Source organism: Chelonoidis abingdonii, chromosome 10 (assembly GCF_003597395.2).
Source record: "Chelonoidis abingdonii isolate Lonesome George chromosome 10, CheloAbing_2.0, whole genome shotgun sequence".
In the NCBI taxonomy this organism is placed as follows: domain Eukaryota; kingdom Metazoa; phylum Chordata; order Testudines; family Testudinidae; genus Chelonoidis; species Chelonoidis abingdonii.
The window spans coordinates 42,903,913-42,918,164 of record NC_133778.1 but is presented as its reverse complement, the minus strand read 5'-3'; the positions used below and the strand labels follow the sequence as shown (position 1 = coordinate 42,918,164).

At 44.6% G+C, this 14,252-nt stretch overlaps 1 protein-coding gene across 1 annotated transcript in view; it reads right to left on the bottom strand.

Moving 5' to 3' along the window:
- STK39 (serine/threonine kinase 39) overlaps nt 1-14,252 on the bottom strand; it is a 177,299-nt gene that overhangs the window by 95,099 nt on the left and 67,948 nt on the right. Inside the window, 2 exon segments of the mRNA XM_075070137.1 lie at nt 11,116-11,181; nt 11,286-11,334. Coding sequence (XP_074926238.1) covers nt 11,116-11,181; nt 11,286-11,334 — 115 coding nt within the window.

Sequence of the window (14,252 nt, the reverse complement as noted above, 5' to 3'; positions counted from 1 at the left end):
ACTGTCAGGGCGGATGCCATTGCTGCTGCCACTGTGGGTAACGCTGGTGGCTCGCCCCCAAAACCGATCTCCTGCTCCGTGACCAGCTGAAGCGATAGGAGTCTGTCTCCGAGTCTGATGTCTCTGAGTAAGAGGACCTGGCGGGGAGGCAGCACCCCATGCCATTGGAGAGCGATGCTGAGGCAGCGGGGAACCTCCCATCTGGTCCGGTGCCACCCTAGCAGCACAGGGCAGGGAGGAAGGCGACAGCATGGCCAGCTTGCCCCTCGATTGTACTGGGGGACAGGCCGTGGTAGGCAACTCCCTACTACGGTGCAGGGAGGCCGGCGCCGGGAGTCCCATCAAGTCTGAGGCCGCCTCGAATGCCTCCGGTGTCAAGGGGAGGCGCAAGTCTTCACTGAAGCCGGGGATCTAGGCCGGTCCGGATTCAACTGCCCTCTCTGCGGTGCGGGAGTCGACAGAGCAGCCAAGGGCTGTAGCCCAGCCTGTCCGCTTGCACTCTCAGATGGCGTCGGCCTCTGGAGGTCCTGGTGGAGTGACCATTCCCTCACCGGCTTCCTCTTCTTAGCAGGCACCGGAGACGGTGAGCGGTGCCACATCGAGGCCAACTTCCTATGACCCGACTCTGTTCAGTGCCGGGTTTTGGAAGACTTGAGCTGGGCCCTAAGTTCTGATGCCAGTGCCAGTGCCCTCCGCACCGAGGAAGACATGATGGGTACTGCCTCGGCCAGTTCCGGGTTCGAGGGTGGCTGCAGGGCAGCCTCCATCAGGAGGACTCTAAGTCTTTGAGAGTTCTCGGGTGGAAGCTCCTGCAGATAGAGCACTGGTCCTTTTGGTGGCTCTCTCCGAGGCACCTCAAACAAGCAGTGCGGGTCACTCTTGGGCATGAATTTCCTGCAGTCCTTGCAGAGTTTAAACCCGGGCGACCCGAGCATGCCCCAATGAGTGATGCAATGTGGGGAGGGGAACCCCCCAACTACCAAGAACTATATACAAATGACATAAGTAAACTAACTATATACTAACTATATACACAGACTATACACAAGAATAGGACACTGCTAACTTGCTATGCGCAAGAAAAGTTCCAGCTAGCCGTCACTGGAGGTAAGAAGGAACTGACAGGGTGGAGAGTTGGCGGGTTCCTTTATAGGGTGCTGTAGTGGCGCCAGTCTAGAGGGTGCCAGGGTCGACCCTACAGACACTGCCACGGGAAAATCTTCCAGCTGGCGTGCACACAGCGCACGCACACCTGCTTGGAATGGACATGAACAACCACTCTAAGAAGAATCAAGACCCTTTCCTTGGAGTTGTATTTTATTTAAACTGAGGATAAAAATCTTACCCTCATTGAAGTACTGATATTGACTTCACTTCAGTGTGATCAGGATGAGGCCCCAAGTTCTACAGCGTACTTCTGCTCATAAACTGGATGCAGTTATACATATGGGAAATGCAAGTTTCGAGTACAATACTAATAAGCCTGAAAAAATATAAGGTGGAACCTATCTTAAAATAATAACCCATGGAAAGAACTGAAAAAAATTAGAACAAATAATCTTTAACTGAAGTCATACTAGAAACCACATTCTTGCTTAAGACAAGAATTTCCTTATTGTGCCTATTTCTCCACTTAAACGGTCTTCCCAGCCCTCAAGCCTCCTGATGCAGCAGTCCCCAGGATTTTAAAAAAGGAAAAAGTAGTCTGGTAGCTGTAGCCTCATCCAACCCCCTACTCAGCTCTTATGTTTCAGAATGGATGGTTCCACACTCAATCTTGTTTCTGAGTACTTGGGAAGGCCTGCTCCGAACAGGGCAAGGCTGATCAACTCCCTATCCTACTGACTTCTTCACCACTGTAAAAATCTGAAATGAAACTCCTGGGGCCTGTGGAGAAAGGGAGATGGCTGTGGGATGAATAGATGACCATCCAAAATCTGACCTTAGCGTTCACCCTTCCTCCGGTTACTATTTGAAAATGTTTCCTACCCTCAGGAAGAGGGCCAATGCCTAAAGATTCCTGTGTTCACCAATCTCTGGCTCTTAAGATGCTGCTTTATTTTCCACTGTGACCTCTAACAATACATTTGTGTTTCTACATTACAAAATGCAACAGGACTTCAAGATACACAGTATTGTTATAAATGTATTTATATTGAGTTGGAATGCCAATAAGAAGTTTCCTAGTATTATGCTACTGCCAAGAAAATCAGTACTAATATATACTAAACTAAGTTTTAGGGGGGTGGAGTTTGGGTGGGTGGAAGATAAGTCACACTCCTCTCACGTGATCAAATGCAGAAAGTGTCTGGCTACCATTACTATGGCTGAAAGTCCCAGGAGGGAGGAGATGATATCAAAATGCAAAGTTAACTCTGTAGAAAAAACACGAAATCTAGAATTAGTAAATTAACAAAAAAAAGGAGGCATATGATTGGGGAGTAGATATCTATTGTAAATCCCAATTTTGTAAGGTTACACTTGTTACAGCCTCACACATTTTCCCCAATCATTTAAGCTGCTGTTTAAATACGGTATCTTTAGGACTATACCAAACTGATGTGAATCAGGTTTAAAATAAAGGAATAGGCATAAATAGTGCTGATGCAGTACAGCAGCAGCGCAATAAAAAAAAAAAAAAAAAAAAAAAAAAAAAAGAGGACATTAAGTAAAGAGAAAAATGTTAAGTGAATAAGGCTGAAGTTTTGAGCAGCGAGCCAACTAATCACACATATCTTAGGCCTGGTCTACACTATGAGTTTAGGTCAAATTTACCAGCATTAAATCAAATAAGGCCTGCATCCATCCACACAATGAAGCCATTTACTTCGACATAAAGGGCTCTTAAAATTGATTTCTGTACTCCTCCCCAATGAGGGGAGTAGCACTGAAATTGACATTGCCCATTTGAATGAGGGTTAGCGTGGACGCAATTCGACAGTATTGGCCTCCAGGAGCTACCCCACAGTGCACCATTGTGATCGCTCAGCACAGCAATCTGAACTCGGATGCACTGGCCAGGTAGATAGGAAAAGCCCCGCAAACTTTTGAATTTCATTTCCTGTTAGCCCAGCATGGAGAGCTGATCAGCGCAAGTAACCATGCAGTCCGAGAACTGAAAAAGAGCTCCAGCATGGACCGTACGGGAGGTACTGGATCTGATTGCTGGATGGGGAGATGACTCCGTGCTAACAGAACTACATTCCAAAAGACAAAATGCCAACATATTTGAAAAAATAAAAATGAATAAATAAATAAAAACTCAAAAGGCATGATGGAGAGAGGCCACAATAGGGACTCACTACAGTGCTGCGTGAAAGTTAAGGAGCTCAGACAAGCCTACCAGAAAACCAAAGAAGCAAAACGGACGCTCCGGGGCAGAGCCACAGACATGCCACTTTTACGCTGAGCTGAATGCAATTTTAGGGGTGTAGGGGGGCTGCCCCCACTACCTCACCCCTGACCGTGGATTCCAAGGAGTGGATACTCTCAGCCATGCCTGAGAATTTTTCGGACGGGGAAGATGAGGAGGACGACGACAAGCTTGTGGAGAGCACACAGCACATCGTTCTCCCCAACAGCCAGGATCTTTTCCTCAGCCTGACTGAAATAGCCTCGCAACCCTCCCAAGGCAGTATCCATGAAGCCACAGAAGGGACTTCTGGTGAGTGTACCTTTGTAAATATAAAACATGGTTTAAGGCAACCATTTTTTAACGATTAATTTGCCCTGAGGACTTGGGATGCATTTGTGGCCAGTAGAGCTACTGGAAAAGTCTGTTAACATGTCTGGAGATGGAGCGGAAATCCTCCAGGGACATCTCCATGAAGCTCTCCTGAAGGTACTCCAAAAGCCTTTGCAGGAGGTTTCTGGAAAGGGCAGCCTTATTCTGTCCTCCATGGTAGGACACTTTACCACGCCATGCTAGTAGCAAGTAATCTAATATCATTGCATGACAAAGCCTGGCAGTGCATGGTCCTGGTGTATGCTGGCATTCAAGCAACATCCATTCTTTATCTTGCTGTGTTAGTCTCAAGAGAGCGAAATCGTTCACAGTAACCTGGTTGAAATACGGGAATTTAATTAAGGGGACATTCTGAGGTGGCTGTTCCTACTGGGCTGTTTGCCTGTGGCTGAAAAGAAATCCTCCCTGCAGTTAGCCAAGTGGTGGGGTGGGGGAGGGGGCATTGGCGCTGAGCTGTTTGCATTTGGCTAGCACGGATCTTCCCTGATACCAGCCACGCAGTGAGGGGAGGGGTAAAGCGATCATCCCAGAGAATTGGATGGGGCGGGGGTTAAGTTTTGTTTCTGCTGCTGCATGTTAGCACGAAAACCACAGTACTCAATGGGCTTTACTTGGTATGGGAAAGGAGGGCGCTGCTTTTATGAAGGTTGCAGAAGCCGAAAGACAGTGGCTTACCATGGCTGCATGCAAGCTGAATTCTGTTGCCCGGCCCTGTGTCTGTGATCTCAACACCAAAGCCGCAGGTACTCAATATTAAAATGCAAAATGCAACCTTGTGCCGAAATCACATGTGCTATTTAATGTGAATAGTGTTGTTCACCGTGAAAGAATATACCCATTGTTCTATAAAATGTATCTTTTTAAATACTTCTCTCCCTTTTTTTCTCTCCCACAGCTGCAAATTTTTCAAGCCTCCCTCCTCTGTCCCGAAGGCGATCTCAGATAAGGCGGAGAAAAAAAAACAAAAACGCACGCGAGATGAAATGTTCTCCGAGATCATGCCGTCGACCCGCAATGAAAGAGCTCATCTGAATGAGTGGAAGGACACAGTATCACAGTACAGGAAAGCGGCCAATGAACATGAAGACAGGAGGGACGAACGTAAGGACAGGATGGAACACTCAAGATGAGAGGCAGCGGCAGGAAGATCAGAGGCGGCAGGATGCAATGCTGGGGCTACTACGGGATCAAATGGACATCCTCCGGCATCTGGTGGAGCTTCAGGAACGGCAGCAGGATCACAGAGTGCCGCTGCAGCCCCTGTTTAACTGCCCTTCCCCCTCCCCAAGTTCCATAGCCTCTTCACCTAGACGCCCAAGAACATGTGGGGGGCAGGGCGGGGAAGGCTCCATGCACCCTGCCACTCCACCCCAGTGGACAGCCCAAGCAACACAAGGCTGTCATTCAACAAGTTTTGAAGTGGTCTCTTCCCTCCCTCCTCCCACACTGCACCCGGGCTACCTTGTCAGTTCTCTCCCTATTTTTATAATCAATTAATAAAGAATGTGTGGCTTTTAAACGATAGTGACTTTATTTCCTTTGAAAGCAAGCTGTGATCGAAGGGGGGAGGGTGGGTGGCTTACAGAGAATAAGTCAATCAAGGGGGTGTGTTTTCATCAAGGAGAAACAAACAGAACTGTCACACCGTAGCCTGGCCAGTCATGAAACTGGTTTTCAAAGCTTCTCTGATGTGCAGCACACCCTGCTGTGCTCTTCTAATCGCACTGCTGTCTCACTGCGCATAAAATCAGCAGCCAGGCGATTTGCCTCAACCTCCCACCCTGCCATAAACATCTCCTCTTTACTCTCACAGAGATTGTGGAGCACACAACAAGCAGCACTAACAATGGGAATATTGGTTTGGCTGAGGTCTGAGCAAGTCAATGAACTGCGCCAGTGATCCTTTAAACATCCAAATGCACATTTTACCACCATTCTGCACTTGCTTAGCCTATAGTTGAACAGCTTCTTACTACTGTCCAGGCTGCCTGTGTATGGCATTAAGGGGTAGGCTGGGTCCCCAAGGATAACTATAGGTATGTCAACATCCCCAACAGTTATTTTCTGGTCTGGGAAGTAAATCCCTTCCTGCAGCCATTTAAATAGTTCCTGAAGATGCGAGCGTCATGAACCCTTCCTGGCCATACCACATTGATGTTGGTGAAACGTTCCTTGTGATCCACCAGAGCTTGCAGCACCATTGAAAAATACCCCTTGCGGTTTATGTACTGGCTGCCCTGGTGCTCCGGTGCCAAGATAGGGATATATGTTCAATCTATCGCCCCACTACAGTTAGGGAATCTCATTGCAGCAAAGCCATCTACTACGACCTGCACATTTCCCAGAGTCACTACCTTTGGTGGTAGCAGCAGCTCAGCGATTGCTTTGGCTACTTGCATCACAGCAGCCCCCACAGTAGATTTACCCACTCCAATTGATTCCTGACTGACTGGTAGCTCTCTGGCATTGCAAGCATCTATAGGGCTATCGCCACTCGCTTCTCAACTGTGAGGGCTACTCTCATCTTGGTATTCTTGCGCTTCAGGGCAGGGAAAGCAAGTCACAAAGTTCTATGAAAGTGCCCTTACGCATGCAAAAAAGTTTCGCAGCCACTGGGAATCGTTCCACATCTGCAACACTATGCGGTCCCACCAGTCTGTGCTTGCTTCCCAGGCCCAGAATCAGTGTTTCGCAGCATGAACCTGCCCCATTAACACCATGATCTCCAAAGCACCGGGGCCCACGGTTTGAGAGAATTCTGTGTCCACGTCCTCATCACCCTCGTCGGCGTGCTACCGTCACCTCCTCCTCGCCTGGTTTTAGAGGTTCTGGTTCAGCAAAAATTGCACGATAATGTGCAAGGTATTTACAATGTTCTTGACTGCTGTGTTGAGCTGAGCAGGCTCCATGCTTGCCGTGGTATGGCGTCTGACTGAAAAAAGGCGCGAAACGATTGTCTGCCATTGCTCTGATGGAAGAAGGGGTGACTGACGACATAGCTTACAGAGAATTAAATTCCACCAAGGTAGAGGCTTTGCATCAAGGAGAAGCACAAACAACTGTCACCCAGAATGGCCCCCTCAAGGACTGAACTCAAAAGCCTGGGTTTAGCAAGCTGTTGATTTCATGGAGGGAGGGGGGAGAAAATGAATACAAAACAAATCTGGTCTATTTCTTGTTTTGATCCACTCCATCTATCTTTACATCTTAGGCTGACAGCGGACGGTGCAGTATGACTGCTAGCCATCATCATCTCCAGGGCGCTTAGCAGAAGATGCTGCATTAAGACTCTAAGCCAGCATCATCTCCTGGCTACTCACCAGAAGATGCTGCATTACGGCTGCTAGCCCTCAACATCTCCTGGGCGCCCGGCAGAAAATGGGAAGTGACCTGGCTGAGTCACTCCCATCTCTGTATGACGATGATGGCTTTCAGTCCTAATGCACCATCTGCTGAAAAAAGGCAATGAGCTGCTGCTGTGTGGCAATGCAGTCCCACGTCTCCCAGCACCCAGGAGAATTACGGTGACTGTCAGCTCTGCGGGCTCCATGCTTGCCGTGGTATGGCGTCTGCACATGTAACCCAGGAAAAAAGGCGCAAAATGGTTGTCTGCCATTGCTTTCACAGAGGAAGGGCGAGGGGGGCCTGACAACATGTACCCAGAACCACCCGTGACAATGTTTTTTGCCCCATCATGAATTGAGATCTCAACCCAGAATTCCAATGGGCAGCAGAGACTGGGAACTATAGGATAGCTACCCACAGTGCAATGCTAGCTACCCACAGTGCAAGTCAATGCTAGCCTCGGTACTATGGATGCACACCACCGAATTAACATGCTTAGTGTGGCCACATGCACTCTACTTTATATAATCTGTTGCCAAAAATCGAATTCTGTAAATCTGGAGTAATCCTGTAGCATAGCTACACCCATAGATGCAACAGAAGTGACATTACTATACCTGTACTAGCAGGATTGGCATGGATGTCAATTACAGACTATTCACACCAAATGCCATCTTTTAAAATATATTTTAAAAGGACTAATGACCCCAATTGCCTTCCCCACCTTCCCAACAAATGGGTTCTTTGAAAAGAACCCATTTCTCACTGACATTTCACATGTTGCATAAGTTTAGTTGCTCAACTTCTATTTATAAAATATTTTATCAATGCAATATTGAAATAGATTTATATTTTATAGCACTTTAAAATAGCAGCCAACTGAAAATTGTAAGTGAATTAAAGCTTAAATTTCCAATGAATATTAATTATTTAGGCTTTTCAAAACTTAAATCATTTAATGTCTTCACTAGCTGAAAACTTAACAGTTTTCAGTTTACACTGCAGTTGGCAGATGTTTACTCTATTGGCATTTTTAGTACACGATGGCATTTACAGCTCTCTCAAAACTGTCCTTTTTCTTGCAATCCTCAGAGGGTGGAAGAAGTGCTGGGGTTTATCCTGAATCTGAGAGCAGCGGTGCCCAAATTGTGGTCTCAGGAGTACTTGATGGTGGTCCACGGAAAGATAGTATTGTGCTGGCTTCTCATTTCCGAATGAAAAGTTACTTTAGGAAAGTATTGAACGTAACTTTATCTCATAATGAGAATTTGCTGCAGGTGACTGAGATATTATGGGATTATGAATGAGAAGGGAGGCTCGTCTGCATGGTGAGGAGACAAACTATTTCAAATGTGGTCCACGCTATAAAAGATTTAGAAACCAGTCTTCAAAGATAGAAGATTATGGTGATTCCTATTGTGGTATAAAAGTGAAAAATCCTATTTTTTCCCTTTTAAAGTCAAATTACACAAACTCCTTCCAATACATGTTGCTGTCACCACATGGGCAAAGAGATGTGGTGCTCACTGTGCCCCCTCCAAGTCTTCCATTCCTCCTGCCTGCTAGGATACGTAAGGGTTAAGTAACAACCGGGATAACCGCTATCATGGTAATAGAGAGTGAGGCACAGGCAAGCACTATTTCTTCGCTTGATAGATAAAGTTGCCATCCTTTTCCTTTCCCTTCTGCTTGTTAAGGATAGATAAGCATTGCGGCTGAATGAGGAATATGGTTGTCTGACGGATACCCTTTGTGTGAAGAAGTGTTATTTCCTCCCCACTTCTTCTCCCAGCTACATAAATGAGCTTGGGGTCATGGTCCCTTTCTCCCTCCCCTGTGAACTGCTGATTAAGGGAACTTGTGGCTACAATTACTGCAAAGAAATGTATCTTCAAGGTAAAAAAGTCTGTATAACAGGCTTAATGCAGTAAACAGTAAACGGGCAGGTATAATTACATTCAGTATATAGCTATTAATATTTATTATATGGGCGTTCATATCATCAAGTAAAAGTTTTGAGGGTGTTGTAGTAAATGTAGGTATTTACATATTAACTTAGATCAAAGAGTGTGATGTGGTTAACTCAGGGTTTACTCGACAATTGGGTCGAGGGGAACAAGTACTGCAATAAAGGAGTCCCTACCACCATCCACCATGCCACAGATCCCTATTGTCTGTCACTGATTTCCAGTAGAGTTCTGTAACCCAATGGGAACTGACTATACGTGTTGGGTCAGGTATAAAAACTATCCGACACTCTCAGGTTTGGGTCAGGTCATTTTTTTTTTTAGTGTGTACACACATGGTTCAAACTTCCTAAAGCCCTCACCAGATTTCCTTTTTAGCCTATATTAGTTATTACTCTTCCCTGTGCCGCCTTCCAGACCTTCAGCCTGCCTTCTCCTCCCCACTCCCACCTTTTTCCCCAGGCCCTACACTGCTTTCCCCAGGCCCACAATCCTCTGTTCTCCTCCCCTCTTCTCCTATACTTCCCCCTCCCCTCAACATCCCCTTCGCTCCCCAGCCCATCTGACCAAGACCCTATTGTCCCACCTTTGACAGTACCATACCCCAAGCAGGAATGACTTTGGTGGAGCCACAGGATTCAATCTCCCAGAAGCAGGACAAGGATGCATTTAAGGAGAGTGGTGGCTGTAATGGTGCTGCTGTTGCCCAGGTGGGTGGAAGCATCACAGTGCTTCTGGCAGGTTGAGCCTCCTCAGGGGCGGGTGCCCCTCTCTCCATCTGGGCCTGCACACAGCAGTCCGAGTCCTCAGCCTGCACTGCTAGGTAGCAGATGATCCAGCTGCTTGGCCAGATCGTGGAGATGGGGTGTCTGAGCAAACCACTGCTGGCCTGCTGGTTCCTGCAGACAAGGCAGCTTTTCCAGTAAGCAGGGCTGAACTCATCACCACTTCCTTCAGGCCCCAACTTCCATGGGGGCAAAAATCCCACTGATCTTCTGAGCATGGAATACCTCACCTGAGCCTGCAGGCAGTAACCCCAGTGCTGTGCCCATAGCTCCTTGAGCACAATTAATGTCCTACAATTGTCAGAGTTGGGTCAGGTCTGGAAACAATTCTATGCTCTCAGGCTCAGGAATGACTGCAGTGTAGTCAGGTTTGGGTCTGGCTTTAAAAAAGTTAGACCTCAGAAAACCTCTATGTCCCAGCACTGCGCTTTATTTATTGGGGAACAAAAAATTCAAGAGCGAGTAGCTTAAAGTATATATTTTTGAGTTTATTGAAAAATGTCTTTTCTGAACTCTAGAGGCTTCTTCAATAGTTATATTAAAAAAAAAAAAACAAAAAAAAAAACCTCGTTCTTGCAAAATTACATTGAGTCAATAGCCACAAGACTCCTGAAGTAAGTTCCTACCTTAGCCCTTTGAAATCTCAGTCAAGCCAGCCTCTCAGAAAGCCCAAGAGAAGAGCAAAGCCTTGCAGCACATGGCTCAACAAGGGCTCAGTCTGTTGGTCAGAGAACAAGTATTCCTCTCTGGAAGTGCCCTGCTGCCAGCTTCTTCCTAACCGAACAATTTTTACTGAAGTCTTTGTGACTTATAATAGTTATATGGAAATGCACACTAACCAGGTAATCCTTTGTAAATATTGCTTGATGAGCTCTTAACATTGTATTTTATGTCCTGAATTTATTACTTCATTTCCTCTGTCTGTGGCTCTATATGCTCACCATTTTCTGTACCTCCTAAGAACAACTAAGAATTTTCCAGCTTTTATAGCTTTGTAACTAAAAATGTAAAGAATAAAAACTCTCTCTCATATATCTTACCATCTTGGCAAGGCACAATAAGGAAGGAAGTCAAAGTGACCTAAGACTTTTTGGAGAAAGCTCAACCTCAGAAGCCAGTCATTTTAAACAGTCACCATCTGCAAGGGGGTTAGTAAGAGAATTGCTACATTCTGACAGTTAAAAAAAAAAAATCAATATACTGAGTTCCTCCCCCCATGCTGGTCTCTGGACAATATCCTATTGGCTAGAAAAAAAAGTGTGAAGAACCTTACCTTTTTGGCTCTTTGTGCTATATCAGGTGTTCTAGTCAGAAGCTTTTCTATCAGGTATTCTCTATTCTGAAAAACCAACATTTAGACAGTTAAACCCAATACAAGGAAAACAGGAGATTCACATAGATTGCAAGACAGAGCAGATTTACATGTAGAGTTAAGTGTTTTACCTTGGCTTTCTGGAAGAATTTGCATTTTAAAAGTTCCGCTGCTGTGGGCCTGAAAGATCAATAATAAATTAGAGCAGAAACAAATATCCCCCCTAATGAATACTGTACAGGACATTCATGAAATGACATGATACTTTTGAATTACTGCTGAATGAACAGCAAGGTTAGCTGCAAAATTAATTTTAAAATCCATAATGATATACATATTCATTCACTATATACATTGTGAGATGAGGTTCCTAGATGGTGAAAGCACTGGATATAATCAACATCCTGTCCTTGATTAAATTCATTTCAAAGGAAAAAAAATGGCCAGTGTTTGTGAATTAAAAAGCCAAGACCTACAACCTCCATTTAGTCATTTAAAAAAACAATGCATGCTTCCCTAGATGACCCTGCCCATGTGCCTAAACAATGCTCCAGACACAGGGGTAGTCTATTTTTTGTCAAGGTCTAAATTTCTTGTCAAGGTCCAGACTCCAGAGAAAATAATACACAACAACAGCGATAATAAATAAAAAGATTTTGGAGTCTGTTCAAAAAAGTGTGTGGTGGCCCAGATTTGGCCCGTGGTCCACTTATTGACTACGCCTGCTCCAGAACAATCAGCTTATACAGATGAAAGGATAATTTAAATTTTTCCCAATAGTGAGGTAAGTGCCAATTGCCCTTTATTTCAGCGATATGAAGACCTGTTATCTGTTTGGCGCTCTTCCTCCCAAACCCCCCTGAATTTATACTTTTGAAGTATGCAGCAGTTGAAGTCAATGACAATCTGGTTGCAAGGTTATGTTTACCCTAATGATATGCTATATTTCTGAACGAAGAGGAGCAACATTCGCCCACTTTTGCCGAGAGGTACAGCAGAGGATCTATGAATATATCTGTCTGACTGTCAAGCAGAGCTGGTCAGAAATTGGGTTCTCCACCCTCCCTAGAAAATTTCAACCGAAAGACATGAAATATTTGTTTTTTAATTTGTGCTGAAACAAACAACGCCCCCCCCCCCCCCAAAAAAAACCCAACCCACAACAACTGATTTGAAAATGCTGCTGTGGTGCCTCAGGGGAATGTATTTCAAGTATCTGATGTTCCTTTACTTCATTATAGATTGGGCTCAGTTTCCCATGATGCACCACTGTCCCTTTCTTGGTGAGGGAAGGTGGTACATCATGGGAATCCCTGGCCAGGGTGCATTATAGGAGATGTATTCTAGCTGGGAAGCATGGCCCATAGAAGGGACTGGGGATATGAGGAAACAAAACCACAAACCCCATGAGCACCGTGGTGGCATATCTGAATCAGAGTATTTTGGTCTTTGGGCATTCAGTTTTTTCCAGTGGAGGGAAGGAAAGAAAAATTCTAACTTTGCACAGACACTTTTTCACAAATTAATGTTTAATTTTCAATGGAAGAGTGGACTTTCAACAGAAAAATAAGTTCTATCATCCCCACTGCAGAGGATAAAGAGGACTGAACGGAAACCAAAACAAAGACCAATTAATGCCTCAATGCATTTGTCTATGAGTGGTTAAAATATAAGAAGAACCTACAGTAATTCAGGAATGAGGTCACAAGGGCTTGTCTCCACACAGAAGTTACATGGGTTTAAAGAAAAGATGTGATTATAACCCAATGTAGATGGAGTGTCCAAACAAAGTTGCAAATTCTGTGTTGATTAAAAGCTTGCTTAGCTTGTTAATTTGCCATTCTTATTTCATGTGGTATAAGGTTTTGGAGAGAAAGGGAAGAAGAGACCAGGAAGAAAGATATTATTTAAGTAAGCCCAGTTCACATGTTCCACACATGGTATAGAGAGAGAGAGAGAGAGCGCGCGAGAGAGAGAGAGAGAGAGAGAGAGAGCGAGCGAGCGCTCCTGCCATCAAGGAGAATACTATCCAATTTAGAGATAGACAACAAAGTTTTATAGACCATTTTTCACATCCAGTATATCCACAGTACTTGGATGTGTGAATAGGTGACACACCTAGAAGCTTCCTTTTCAAAATGGGCAAACCAATGGAAGCTTTAAAAGAAAAAACTGAAAGATCTATTGTAGTGAGATCTAACAGCAGAAAGCCAGGCGTGGACACTAGCACTGTAGTTTAGTTTTACACTAAACAAGCAGAAAGTCACCAGGAATGTTAATACCCTGATGGTCACACACTGGTATACTTAATGCAGAACAGCTAACCCTGGGAACTGCACTGCGAGGAATCAAGTGTGTGCAGCAGATACTACCACAGAGACACGGAAAACTACTGCAACTGCTAACTTCCTAGGGACAATCATATTTTTGCACCAGTTTAATCGTGCCCTGAAAAGATTTGAGCCATTTCTACAATAATTTGTAACCATAATAAAAGTTGTTTTTTCCAGAACATGTTTTAATCTAAAGAAAAACACTAAAATGTATTTAAGCAGTCTGCAAGTTGTAGGACTATGCTTAAAGCATAACCAGACTCTGGGGACTTAAAGTTAATGAGACAGACTACAAAGGTCTGGGGAATCTCAAGATATTACACAAATGATCCCCTGAGCCAAGAGGACGAATTCTGAGGGGTTCTGGGAAATTAAAAAAGGTCTCTTGTTTGCACTTATTATTTCTTAATTATTCTTGATCTATTATCTCTGCTCTCAGTTCCTAAGCCTTATTATTCTGACCATATTTATCCTGATTTACAGCAGGCTAAGTCTGACTCACAACTATATTACTCTAATTTTACACTATTGTAACACCACTAAAAACTCAAATTACACCATGAAAATAAGATAAGAGAGCAGTGAGTAAGGTGACTCAGATAAGGAGAATTGTTTTGCACTACTAGCACCGTAACTTCTAAAACAGATACATGATTTATTAAATACACTAAGAAAACATGTTAATTACAGAATGTGCCTCCAAGCAAGAGAAGCATACAAAATGGGTTTACATAGATAACTATTAAAAGGATAATGGGAGACATC